The sequence below is a fragment of the Erithacus rubecula genome, assembly GCF_903797595.1.
Source record: "Erithacus rubecula genome assembly, chromosome: 20".
Classification (NCBI taxonomy): domain Eukaryota; kingdom Metazoa; phylum Chordata; class Aves; order Passeriformes; family Muscicapidae; genus Erithacus; species Erithacus rubecula.
In genome coordinates, this window is record NC_136672.1 from 7,491,139 (window position 1) to 7,505,913 (window position 14,775).

Here is a 14,775-nt window from a genome sequence, read left to right on the forward strand (position 1 = left end):
CATGGGAGGAAAACCTGCCACAATAGGTTAAGTCAGCAGGGTAAGTACAGCCAGCAAAATGCTCTGTACAACTGTGGAGGGTGAAATGCAAGTGCAAGAATGGCTGGATGTCGCTGTCCTCTCATGGAAGCATCAAAGGCTGAGGATGGGCAGGTTTCTGCAGGAGATCAGACTAAAGGATCTGCTTCTATGTGTTTCATCATAAACCCAGGGGGTTGTTTCTGTAGGTCTTTTAGTCTTCTTCATCTCCAGAATTGGATGTAGGTGCCTCTCACAGCTATTTACAAACATTCGGTCATAATTTTTAATAATGTCATTTTTTATCATTTGCTAAATAGGTGATTGCTTCTTTTACCTTCCAGAGCACTGTTTTGTGTCTTCTGGCTTATGAACAGGTTAATTATGAATTTATATTCATAGGTCAAGAAGATTATAAATATATTTTCTTGATACAAAAAGCTAATTGTATTTCACAAGAACTAGGTTTGGGCAAGAAAACATCTTGACTTTTACTATTTTACTAAATACAATTTGGGTAGAAAAAGGACTAAGCATATTAAAAATTGAAATGGTAATTGGCAATTGTAAAAGGGATGCTTTCCACCAAGCTGAAGGTAGAAGGCAGAAGATAGAAGTATTGAACCACAATGAGAAAGTGATAGAAAATGTTTAAGCATAGAATAATTTCTGGAAATTCACTTTATGTTTTTCCCTTGAAAACAGCTGAAAATTGAGAATTCCTTTACAAGCGAGTTCCATAAATAATTTCTATACAGACCAAAAAAAACCTTAATTGGGGATTTTGACTAAGAAGAACCATCCCTATTTAGGACAGCACTAAAAATGGAGTTCTTAGACTTACAGCTGATTTAGACATTTCAGATTTTCAGCATGCTTTTTTACAGATAGTATCTCAGTGTTAGAGAGGTATTTGGTGGTTTTCGAAAGATTTCCAATTTCCTCCTGTTGGCAAGGAGCAGTGACCTCAACCAGCTCTCTGACTAATGATCCTTGGAAGAAGCAGAACAAAAGAGAGAATCCTGTACATGGAGGGCCTCTGATTTTCATGGTACAGGAGATGGAATAGAATATTGTGCATAGAATATTGTAATAGTACTTTGCAATGCTCTGCTGCAGCTAAGCATGTAACTATTTGCATTTAATATTCTCACTATGCCCTGGGAATTCATCTGTGTGCACATTTACACACACATGTACAGGCACACACATGTGCCAATAGAAACCCCCCAAAGAATGGTTTAATCCAGATTGGTTTTAAAAATACAGATTAACTTCAAGGCCATGGCATGCAAATATCAGGCCCAGGATTTCATTTTAGCTTCTGCTACTTGGGCAAAAGAATACCCTTGGGTATGAGGCACAGCATCCTTAGCTGAGGCTTGAAGTGTGGGAGAATCAGGCTGATCAACAGATTTTGGGAGGTTTCCAACATTTTCCAAAAATCAAGCATCGTGTCTGAATAAAATCAGGGAATAAATTTCAGCAGAATGTGAGAGCAGCTCTGGTATCTCCTTAAAAGCAATCCAAAATACTTTGTCTGTAGATATTAATGGTCACTGGTCCTTTTCTATTAGCTGATGTTGCACTGGAGTGTTCTGCTTACATGATTTTAACCCCGTGGACTGCCTAGAAGGATAGCAATTTTCTAGGTTGTTGTTTATCTTTGATTGTCACCTTCACTGTTTTTAGCATACTGTATATGGGCATTTAAAATATTCCACGTCTGACTTTGTAACATTTTTGTGGATTTCTGTGGGTTCCAATTTTTGCATTTTTTTGTCCTATAATAAAAAAAAAAAAAAAAAGAGATTTTGAAATATCACTGTCCTACTATTTTGGAAGCTCCTAATGCAGACATTACAGGATCTGTTTTAGCTGAAACCTCCATAGAGTGTGCTCTTGTTATCCATTTAATAATCTTTTTGAGGCGTAACCTGTTCAGGCTGGGAGCTTTCCAATGATGCTGCAGATGTCCCACAGCTATGGCTCTGGCTGCTGCTTTTGTTGCTATGATTGCAGACAGCTGTAGTGGTAGCTTGCTTGGAGAAAGAAGAAACAATACATCACATGCAACAAGCACTACTGCACTGTGATTTTTTTTTTTTCCCCTTCCTCTCACTGCTTTAGCATCAAACCAACTGCTTGAGGATGGCTGCATTAATGTCTTTTTTGCTCATACTTCATGGCAAATTAATTACAATTTTGTTTATTCTGGCAGTAATTATTTTTTCTACTTGCACACTGTGCTGCTGATCAATTTTAAAGATTACAAGCTAAAAGCACACAGAAGTCATGGCATCTCTCACATGGAGGCTTCATATATTAGTCACTCCTACAGCTGCACAGGTAACTGGGGCAGAGTTAAGGCACCAAACATTCTCCCTGTGATACAGTAATACTTGCTTTTAATACTGTTCTGCTGTTCTGCAGCAATCTTGGACTTCAGTAATTGCTGGTAATGAGCTTTTTCATATCTGATCATTCATGCAGTGTAAAGAAGAGATTTACTCATTCTGCCCAGAGGCTGAGCCAGCAGAGACAGCAGAGCTAATGTGATTCATTGAAGGAAGAGAGTGGACAATTACCAGCAACTTGTTCACGTTTTGCCTTGGATAACCTAAGCTGGTAAGTCAAATTTAACTCTTTAATGCATGTATTCCTAAATATTAGTTTCAAGTATGATTGATTCACAAGCATACAGTGTTGAGTGGTTTCTCAGCTGTTGTGTTTCCCTAAAATCCTAGGAGAATGCTTTTACAGCTATGCTGTGCCCTACCAGTGCACCTGTCTACAGAGTGTAACATATATGTGCCACAGACAACAGAGAGTGATCTATAGTTTAGGTATTTCTTTTTCTTTCTCTGCAATATTTTCTTGTGGGACATGAATATTAGGTCAGTAATTGACAATTAAAAAGGAAAAATCCACAAATCTTTTATAATGGTAACTATTTTATATTCATTTGTATTTGAATTTGGCTTTTAAAGGACTCTGCTGATGGGGAATAAAATGGTTCAGTGCTTAGGTGTAAGTAGAAATCCGATCACAAAGGGGAAGCTGCAGGATGTGCAGCATGAAATGTGTTTTGAGAGACCTTGGTCCCTGGTTTGGTGCACAGCTATAGCACAGTGACAGTCACCCAGACTGGTCTGATGAGTATTTCCAGGGCAGGGCAGTAACTGTTTCCCCAGAGATCTGCTGCAAGACTATTGTGTTCTTTAATTCCTGGAAATGCAAACTGCTGTTAATGATGACTGGCTGTAAGGAGAGCTGCTGTTGCTTTGTCCTGCCTTTCCCAGTGAAGCTGGGGCTGTGCTGCCTGTTGCAGTGCTCACCTTGCTGTGGGGCTGCAAGTTACATCCCACAAAGCTACTCCAAGCCATGTGGAGAGGGCCTTGTGTCATCCTGCCCTGTGCCAGCTTTGTGCAGGGGCTTCCATCGGTGAAAATCTCAAATGGGACTGCTCTGCACATCTTCTTTTTCTAAATTATTAGTCTTCCATGTGCTGTAACGATTTTAGTTCTGACAATGACACATCCTCAGGCTAAGGCATTTCAGCTGGGGGATTTGTTGTTTCAATCAAGACAATGAATATTTCAGGTCTTCACCTGATTGTTGAGACAGGGATAAGGTTGTAAAAGAAATCAAATTAATAACTTTTTAAAGGAGCCTAAAACTGCTCTCATGAAATTTGTTTTTTTCTATTAAAAAGTGCCAGCATCCAAAAAACCTTGTGCTTTCCATTACAGAATCATTGAACCAAGCTGTCTCTTCCTCATTTCTTATGCTTTTCACCCACGATTTTGCCCAATCTCATTCCCATTGCTCTACTGTGAGTCATTTCTACAGCCTAATAAGGTCCCACTTCCAGAAAGTTTTAGAGAATATGCAATTTGTTCTTTTTTTTCCATTTCATGGCTTGTATGTGACTAGGGAGGATGCTAAGTATGATAATCTGCAGTAGCATTTAGCACTTTTCTGTTGCAGTACACTGGTGAAAAAATGCAGCTTGTTTGCATCATGTTGTTCCAGCTATTGCTTTGTTGTTCCACATTTATTCCCTGCACTTGTTTGGAATATTGATGGTGAGTATACAGGGAACATATCTGTGTTTCAAGTCATTTGTGATTCACCAATTCTGTGTGGATAGCAAAGATGCCATCTGTTTTACTGTTGAATAGCTGTAATTTCAAGAGTGTTTACTTCTCTATAGATTCACCTGCTCTTGACTTCACAGAAACATTGATGAGATTATAAAAGATTCTGTTCTCTTCTTCCATCAGTGTCAGACTTGGGATCTGATCTGGCTTGTCACTGACAAAACTTCCACGTGTGGCAAGGGCACTCAGTGATTACTGTCCTCAGAGTCATTGTTTAGGTGGTTACAAACATAGTTTTGTTTTCTTCTGAATGGACAAATCCTGCTTCAATGACCAGATCAAGGTGGGAAGGACTCCAGCAGCCCCAAAGAACTGTAATATTTGGAGTCAGGTTATGTTTAGTGGCAGTCCATAGGAATAGCAACCCATGCTGTGGGAAACACACTTGGTGGTTAACTGCTCTGAAACTTTTCTGGGTTGGTGACACAGGTTTGCACCACACTGATGCCTAAATTTGCTTTGGTTCAAAGCCTACACCAGCATTCTAGAATTCTGTAACAGAGACTTCAATTTCTTTTTACAGTGTACACATTGAAACAGAGAAAACAGCCCTGCCAAAACTGAGTTTTGAATGCGAGAGGTGTCACTAGGGCACCTCTCCCAAAGACTCTGATTTCCTGGAAAACTGTCCAAAAACTGACAGGTGCTTCTCCTTTACTTGCTCAGGTTAGTATTTTCTTAGGAAAGAAAATGCTGCTGTCAAGCTGTTCTCTGTAGAAATGTGAGATTATGGAAACAACTTCTCTCTTCTCAAGAAAAGCTTGAACTTGATGACTTTCAGGAGATTCTGTGAAAAACATCTGGGCAACTGGGTTTAAGAAAATGGAGAAAAATGCACTTCCTGCATTATTGAAGGCTGGAGACAAGATAGGGCTTTTTTGGAGTCAGGCTGGCAAAATTTCATATTTTTGGTAATTATTTAAATCCTTGAGAGTATTAAAGTCACCAAGCAGGTAATATGGTCTAGTAAGACAGGAGGAGGAGTTTATCAACCTAGAGAACACTGATAGAGGCATAAACCATGTTAGCTTTAATACCAGGTATTCTTGTTTTGTTTAACTGATACTACAATAGGTAGGACAAGCCTTACTAAGTTGGTGTTCCTAATTTATTTAATGTATACTTACTAAATATCCACACAGCCCCTCAGTAAATTCCCACATTGGCTTCATGAACCTTGTAACCTCTTCTGTGCCACTCAGATGTACTGAGCCTGGTGCTTTTCAAATAGAAAACCCTAACCCCAAAGCAGACACAGTGCAGTGGTTTTGAATTAAGAATTGGTTGGGTCTACTCTTCTTCATCCTCATCCTGAGGGTGGTTAGGTTTGTGTGGCAAATTCAAACTAAGTGTCTATCCTGAGTTCCCTGCTAACTGTGTGGTATTTGGTATTCAAAATTTGTAGTCTTGGAATTATTTTAGGAAATTGAAACTTCTTTTACAAACATGCCTATGGCATACCCTGGCCTATTTTTATTCACTCTTTGGGTCTGTGTTTTGACCCATACTTTATTGATGAAAAGAAGAAATTATTGAAAACAGAGGTAAAGGGGGAAATTTATGTGGGACAATCAGTAGCACTCTATACTAACTGAAACTGGAAGTGTTACTGTAAGTAACTGAGATTTAAACTATTATTAAATTTAGTAACTTGCTGAGTTTCTTTAAAATACTAATTACATGGAAAAGTGGGAGGCAGATAATCAGTTTACTCTGTAAACTCAGGGAAAATCAGTTAAAAATCCTTGCAGTATTGCAGCCTCCTGAGTCCCAGACAGCTTCTGATCATCTCCAGACTTGCACGTTTATTTCAGGGGTGCAGCTTACATAATTCCCTTCTGATTGCACACACTGGTGTTCTAATGTAACAAAGTCTTTTCACCCCATATGACAATTGTGTTGACTCAGTCTCCCTTCAGAAATTTGGTCTCTCTTCAAAACCCTGGGAGCGTGGAGAATATGTGAAATTATTTGTAATAAGATACTTTTATGCTCAGGATGTCTGTTCACCACAGTGTACAGTGAGAATGGAAGATGTAGAAAGCTTAGGAGACCTGGCTGGTGTCTTTAATCTTAAGGACAAATACCTGCCAAAACCAGACTCAGGGTGAGTGTTGAGTAAAGAATGCTTTTACTGGAAATAGTCATTAAAGTCTGGTCCTGCCATCCAATTTGCTCAGAAGAAGACTGAGACCAAGAGAACTAAAAAGAATTTGTATCATAGTACATTAAAAAAACCCCAGATTATTTCCAAAAAGTATAGTCTGAAAGTGTAGCCAGGTTTACTATTACAACTGTGAAGTCTCCTAGAGAGGCATTCTGCCTTATAGATGTGTACACACTCTTGTCTGGGGAAAAGGAAAATGTGAAGAAATGGTGCATTTTTGTCACCTTTCATTTAGAAATACATAGGCATAGTTTCCTATGTCTGCAGCTGGGTCAAATCTGATTCTGAAGTTTCTCTTCAGAAAGGCAAAATTATTTCCACATAATGTACTTCCAGAGTTAAATATTAATTCAATTTTTCTTAATACAGAAAAATGACTGTAATGATAGAGCATAGAAAGTATTGTTTAATTATGAGATAATATGTAAATCCAATTAGGTGAGGCAGTCAGAGAGAGGCAGCAGTCCCTCTTGAAAGAGTTTATACTCTAAATGAACAGGACAAAAGCAGTAATTTTAAAGTAATACAAGTAATACAATACACAGATAAAGTAATACAACATATTGACACATCCAGTGCTTGCCCACTACATGAGGAAGAAGCCACTCAGTATGAAACTGTCCACACCAATATTTACTTTTGGGTGTCATGTTTTCTGGCACCTATACTACCAAAACTCCTTATGCAAATTAGCAAATAATTCTGGGGCGGTCTATTTTATTTTCCCATCTTTAACTCCCTTTCTCCATAGATATCCATGGGTCTAATTCCATAAAGAGCAATTTGCCATTGGAAAAACCCCAAACATGGTTCTGTGTCCAGAAACTGTACATGAAAGTGATTTTACCCCAGTAGCTTTGTACTGTGTGTGCAGGTGATTTTATCCCAGTAAGCTCTCACTCTGTGTGCAGGTGATTTTACCCCAGTAAGCTCTCACTGTGTGTGCAGGTGATTTTACCCCAGTACACTTGCACTGTGTGTGAAGGTGATTTTACCTCAGTAAACTTTCACTGTGTGTGAAGGTGATTTTATCCCAGTACACTCGCACTGTGTGTGAAGGTGATTTTACCCCAGTAAGATCTCACTGTGTGTGAAGGTGATTTTACCCCAGTACACTTGCACTGTGTGTGAAGGTGATTTTACCCCAGTAAGCTCTCACTGTGTGTGAAGGTGGTTTTACCCCAGTACACTCTCACTGTGTGTTTCAGTGACACACTTGTGCTCAATGCTATTGCTGCAGCAACCCCTCTCTGAATGGCTGCTCTTTCCCCTGTAGACAGCCCTGGCTGACCATGACCCAGCAGCTGCACAGCCTGGGCCCTCTGCAGAGCAAGAAGCACAGCATGCCCTCGTCGCCCAGCGCTGCCAAGCGGCTCTACCGGAACCTGTCGGAGAAGCTCAAGGGCAGCCACACGTCCTTCGACGAGGCCTATTTCCGCGCGCGGCCCGACCGCCTCAGCCTCCGCAAGGCCTCCGTGGTAATGCCCTCCCTCCACACCAACCACTGCCCCCTCATTCTCCTCAAACTGGCTTTGATCTGTGCCCTCTCATCATCTCGCTTTGCTCCCTGATCACTGCTGCGAGTGCATTTATGATCCTTTGTCAAAACAGAGCTCGACGCTCTTGAAGGGTAAAGACGGGGCACCTAGTCAAGTGATGGTGCATTGGTTTAGGAGTAAGGTTGTAACTTAGCACTTGCATGACAAAATGTGAATTAAAATCTATGGATGCAAATGTTTCTCTTACGAGAAAAGAGTAGAAAGTGTTTTGAGAAAAGTGAAGATGGCTTTAACAGAAGTTCCCATTTTTCCAAACACGCAGCAGAGTAACCTTAGGGCTCTGAGCTGGTGTCCACATCACACAGTGAATAGACTCCCACTGAACTCCAGAGTCCTTTGGATCCCATTCTATCCATACTTGTTATCTTCTTGTTTTCCCAGTTTTCCCTAGAAATAAACAACAAGAAAACCATTAGTGAAGGGGTAGAAATATTCCAGGTCAAGTTGCTAGCTCACATATTTTCTAATCATTGAGTTTCTGTGTTGCTGAGCTAAGTCAAGGAGTAAAATCATGTCTCCAGACAAGTGAACAACATTTGTTAAAATTTGTTTTCTTTCAGCTTTGGCTAGTGAAGAGTTTTCTTTCCACTCTCTCTTGCTGTGCAACACTTTCCATTCAGTAAATTGTTGTCTTGCTGCAGACATAGCAATGTCCCAAAATAGCTTTATTCTTGAACCCATGTTTATCAAAACAAGTCTTTGCAGAAACTACTTTACCACTTTTTCCAACTCCAGTAGTACATAGTGGACTTTTTCAGTCAAACTTAGAGCAAATAGCTTGAAAGGGGCACTTCATTTTAATTAAGCTACATAAGATTGCATTTCTAAACACTCTGGCACTGAATCACTTACTGGAACATGGTTATTACTTACTGCAAAGCAATACTGTAGTTCTTTTCAGTATATACATTTGTGCATCACAGTAACACCTAAATAAATTAATCACATAGCACAGCTGTCCAGCTAATGATTAGAGGCTGAAGGACTGAGTCAAGGAAAATGCAATGTAAAAACTGCTCCTAAACTTCACCCAATCACTTTCAAATGTGATTCAGGTTTTTTTTGGAATTTAATGCTTTTGTCCTTTCAGAGCAGAAGCAAGTTATCTAGTAAAGGTAAATGGTGGTTCTTGTTGGTATTTGTGACAATACCAACTGGACTAAAATAGAGCACTGGGGTCTAAAGGTATTAGTCCTTATACCTGTTTGTATTTCTTATCCCTAGGCTGCAGATGTCTGAAAAATGCTAGAGAGTCTTCTATATGGAATGTGATATACTTTTTGCAGCAAACTGTGTCATTTTCAAATACATTTCTGCTTTCTGTGTGAAAGCAAATAGTTGGGGGAAAGTTGGTCAGGTGTGTAGAATGTTTTTCTGGACTTGGAGAGCTGGGGTGGATGCAGACTTCCAAATGGGGCAGCTCACTAGCATGGGTGAAGGTGTAATAGATACTGTGCTGCCTCTCCAGGATGTTTTTTGACTGTCTGGCAGAGTTTGATGTGCTCTGCTGTGGACGAGGGATGCACACATGAGCAGTTACAAAGGCCACATCACAGCTGCCATGCATGATTTTACACTCTTTGAAGTTACAAGACTTGCCAATGTATTTCAGCCTATTGCTTGTGTCTGAATTGCTCATTTGGAAAACCTGATATTTGCAATTTGGTCTTGTAATTGTTTGGATTGGATGAAGTAGCTTATAATATTCATGCTCTGTTTCTCATTTAAATCAGTGCAGCTATTTCAATCAGATTTCTAATGAAATGAAGAGATAGAAATTTGCTTTTATTTTTTCCCTTTTGATGAAACATTTTTGCCAACAGGTCAGTTGGCAAGAGCGTTTACGACAAATTTAACTTAAACATGTGCTTAGATTCTGCTCAGCAGCTTACTTAGAGCCAAAATTTCATAAATACTTCAGGTATTTCATTTGGCAAGCAAAAGTCCAAAGATGCATTTTCAAAGGCACACTGGCAGGTACAAATTGTGATAACTGAATCAAAATGTCCCAGTTTAAATCAAAGTTTTTAAACCAATTCTACAGCAATCTGACAGGTAGGTAGAATCTGTTAAGGGGTGTGTGTATGTGTGTGTGTGTGTGTGTTTTAAAAGCACCAAATGCTTTTGTCTGCCATAATTTGGCTTAATTTCAGCTATAATACTGAAGTTAGCCATCTCTCTTTTATTACCATGTAATAGTGAATTTTTGGTTTATATAATGGAAGAAACTTCTGAGATGTAGTATAAAATTCCCTCAGTTTCTCACAAAATTGGAATTAAAGCCAAATAATGATACTGAGCACTCAGAGTAGCACTTACAAATGCTAACTCATTTAACTATTGTGCACATATGTAAAGCCAATTAAAAGAGAATTACTTATTCTGATTTTTAAAAAGAAGGAAAACCATGTGTGTACGCAGTGCCACTGATGCATTAAGTTTTAGCTTTTATATTTTCCAGATTCTCTGCTGCCTGCTATGTAACTGAAACTTCCTGTTAGGTGTTAGTAAGTTCTCTTCACAGGGTGATTAGACAAAACAATCCCTTCCCAGCTGGAGAATCAAGGATAACTGGTACCCAAAAAGCAGAAACAATGTTGAAGGGAAGGGGGCAAGCCAGGGAGTGAGACTTCATAACCTGGGGCTGTGGTTGGACAACTGACCCCAAAACTTACAAAAGTGTAAAAACTCATGACCCAGATCCATCTTGGATCTATCCTGGCTGCAGCCCTGGCCAGGCCCTTGCACTGCCCAAGGTGGATCCTTTTAAGGCTTTTCAATAAATAGCTATTTTATTCCTTCAACTGTCTCTGTTCCAGATCAGCCTCTCTAGGCATCACCACAGAAGGGAAAATGTGAAATAACTACCTTCTTGTCCTGAGTGAGCACCACAGCCTTTCACTCTGTAATATCAGCAGCTTAACTTTTTTGTTCTGCTCCCAGACTGTTTCCAAAAATGAACTTAACTAAAAGAAATGCAGACCAATGCAGTCATTAAGTTTCCTTCAACCAATTCACTTTCTAATATGCTCTTGATTAATTCACTGCTAAATGAGTAGTTTTTCATAGCTGTGATCAGTTACAAGAGTAATATGCTTTTGCTTGTTTTCTGATTGGATAAAAATGCAGATGATTCTCAAGCATAATTATCCTGTATTCCCATAAAAAACACTGTAGAGAGATCCAATAACAGTAGAAAAATAATTTGAAATGGACATTAACAGTGCTGAAATTAATACTGTTTAGAATGCTGATATAGAAGAATTGGTGAATGTATTTCTAGGGGAAGGTGTCCCTGCCTGTGGCAGGTTGTTGGCATAAGTCAATCTTTAAAGTCCCTCCCAGCCCAAACCATTCTGAGTTTCTGATTTTTCATTTCAAGTAATTTCCATGAAAAAAGTCTCTCAGTTCATTATTCTGCATCATAATAATAAAGTCTCATAGAGTGAAGAGCACAGCTTCCTTTTTCCTTTGTACTTCAAACATCAGTGCTCTCTGCATGTTAATTTTGAGTACACAATACAGTAACATGTTAAATTAATATCACTGTTAAGTGGAGCTGAAGACATACAGAAATATCAGAATCATAACAATAATTAACGTATTTTGTAATTATAATTACTTAAAATTCTTTTAATTTGTAGCAAGAGCACTTCATCCCTTCAGGGTACAGGCAAAACACCAGAATAAGCATGAATCTCTGATATCAAGATTATAAAGGTGTTACATAAACAAGACAGCAGATGTGTGGAGCTACTAGAATGATAAGTATTCCTGCATTACAGTAAAAGTTTCTGAGATTTTTAAATTTTCTCTTATAATAAAAGACATATGTGCTGCCTTCTTTCTAGAATTTTCTGGGCATACACTCTGCCTAATGACAGTGTATGTCCTTACAGTTTTTATCTTGAACAGAGGAGTTAAAAAAGAATGAAAAATAAGAGCTGCTTGCCATTCAACTGTCCTTCTTTCTGAGATTTTTCTTATATCAACCCTGGAGTGTAGCCTAAGTATTTGATTGTAAAATTAAAACTGAATCTTATCATCTGGAGAAGAGTCTAAACCCAAGAATATGACAGAGCCCCATGATTAGCACTGATGTTTAGGTCATGGAAACCTACAGAAAAAATATTTCTCCAGCATGAGCTGTTCTGTACTTCAATATCTACAAGGTAGATTCCCAAGTCAGCACTACTGTCCCAGATTTGATTTTTTTGCTGCATAGCTCATCTCACCCTTAAATTGTCATCTTAACATCTCATTTCTTTACTCTGCCAGTTTGGGGTACAGGGCACCTGCTGTACATTTGTTTTCCCATTCTGCAGATTCCCAATATTTAGCACAGATGGGGTCTATACTAAAACTTCTAGGTAACATCACTTTTGCAATTTCTTACTGTGGTGGCAATATTTCACATGCAAAGAGTAGATCAGAAGATCCTTCTGAAAATTTCGGACAACACTTTTAACTTCAAGCACACTGAAAAAAAACCCTCTATAGAACTGATCAAATTCCAAGGTGGAGCTGGGGACTGCAGTTTCCAGAACTGCTTGGAAACCTTTAGTCCATGTATTTTACAAGTAGAAAAAAGATGTTCCAGCAGGTTAATATTGTTTCACTGAGAGCAAACTTGGGCACAGATATGCCCAATAAACTGCTGATAAATTCATATTTAAAAAAGAAAATTAAGTTTTAGTTTGGTTGAAGTGTTAACTTCTAATCACAGTAGAAGATGGTTGCAGTTCAGTATTTATTTCATAGAATAAAGAGTGCATTCTGTGATGAGAATTTTCTCAGTGCTCCCTCCCTGTGGTTTTGGGACACAGGGAGCTGGTTTACACTGTCTATCTGAATCTGTGCTCTGAGCCCTCCTTGCCTTGCTGGGCCTCTTGCTCCTGCTAATTCATTCCAAAGAGGGAAAAACCCTCTCAGGTAATTATGGCAATGGGGCACTGGGAGAGAATTTAGAGAATCTTGGCAAACAACCTGTGATTACTGCAGGCTCCAGAAGGATGTTCTCATAAAAGAAACCTGCAGGCCCTGCTACTCTCCTGCACCTGCTTCTCCCCAGCTCAATTAGGAAACAACAGGAGCCTTTGTATTGTGCCATTCTTTTATCTCCTTGACATTGGTAAGGAAAAGGTTCAGTGGTTCTCCCTGCCTGAGAGTTGGTGCCATGGAAGTTCTCAGGTTTGGCTGCTCATGCTCTCTGCTGCTCAGACAAGAACAATGGACTGTCCATTTTTTCAGTCCCATTTCTACTCCTATTTTTAAGGCCTACCAGTTTTAAAGTTTCTTCTAGTTGCAACTTAAATGCAGTAAGACAGCACCTAGAAATGACTGAGGTTGCAGAATGAACACACTGGGTCACACTGGAACTGGGAAGGTTTTTCTGCAGAACTGCTTGTTTGATTTGGATTTTCATCATGCGATTGTAGTTTTCTTCTTGAAATTTTGAGTTTGAAAAACTTATTAATCCAAGGCTCTGCAAAAATGTTACTGTAACATCCAGTTTCACACTGCAAACATAATGTTACTCATACAGTTTGATTACAGGACAGATGTCTAAATAAAAATGTGCTTGTTTCATATGGGTTTGAATCTCACTTGAATCTTCCCACAGACCTGAAGCAATTTCAAGCACTCCAGGGGTAGAGCAAGCTCAATTCTGCTGCAAACATTTGCCATCCTTCAAGCTGAGCCTAAGTCAGGGCTGGAGGAGCAATATTTTATTTTGAGGAGCTATCTCACGAAACACATATTTTCTCTATTTTTAAAGCACTAACATATGAAAAGTTTTACTGAATTTCTGTCTTTATTGACACACAGAATTTTCAGTGCAATGAAGCAATGTTTGAGGCTGTAGAGCAGCAGGACCTGGATGCTGTTCAGATTCTTCTTTATCAATACACCCTGGAGGAGCTGGACCTGAACACCCCAAACAGCGAGGGACTCACTCCTTTGGACATTGCCATTTTGACAAACAACATCCCAATTGCCAGGACCCTTCTGCACGTTGGGGCAAAGGAAAGCCCACACTGTAAGTAAAGAGCACAAACTGACTTAGATAATTCTTGTATGAGATCAATGCTGCTGTTGTTAGTGAAAATCAATTACACAACACACAAAAATTGCCTGGTTTTATCACAAGGGTGATTATAACAAGAGTGCTGGAGGATATTTGCAGCAATATCTGCTTGTTGAATATATGCTCAGCAGATCTTTTTTGTTCTCTCTCTCAGGTACACCAACTAATGAACCAGGTTGAGCTTCTAATGTGATTAACACTAGGGCAGCTGGTTAATAGCAATTTTGAGAAAAAAAAATCTTTACAAATATGGCAACAGGAACTCAGTGATTCAAAGATTAAGGTCTGAAATGTGGTTTGTCATCAGAAATGAAAGGATGATGGGTTGTCTAGACTTTGCTTTATTTTGATTGTCCTTTTAATTTTGGTTATGCTGCCTTCAGGAGGCCAGTAGTATTGAAATCTATCACTCCCATTCCCCACAGACCCCTCACTACTGGTCTTCAAGTAAATCCCACTAAAATCCCACTTAAACGAGAATTTCAAAGTTCTACAGAACCAGAGAAAACCTAAACACAAAACAGACCTTCTCACTTTACTGGAATACCAATATTGCTTATAACTACATATTGTAGTTATAAAACTTCTTTGTATTCCTTCATGAGCCTTTTAATGCCCAGTTTGTGGGTTGGAGGGTGACTTACCAACCCAATTAATCAACCATATACCATGACACAAACTCTAACGCCTTACGTGCGTCTAAAAATACCCTGATGTAAGAGAATTTGTTTGAAACTGTCAATGCCTATATTTAGCAAGGCTATAATGAGACTGTGTTTG

The 14,775-nt window shown here is 39.1% G+C and overlaps 1 protein-coding gene across 1 annotated transcript in view; it reads left to right on the forward strand.

The window, feature by feature from the left end:
* Positions 1–7,640: 7,640 nt before the first annotated feature.
* The window catches only part of ANKFN1 (ankyrin repeat and fibronectin type III domain containing 1), a gene marked incomplete at its 5' end in the record, with an annotated part of 56,462 nt that continues 49,327 nt past the window's right edge, over positions 7,641–14,775 (forward strand). The window contains 2 exons of the mRNA XM_079323602.1: positions 7,641–7,826; positions 13,737–13,947. Of these exons, the coding sequence (XP_079179728.1) occupies positions 7,641–7,826; positions 13,737–13,947 (397 nt within the window). The remainder of the gene's footprint in view (positions 7,827–13,736; positions 13,948–14,775) is intronic.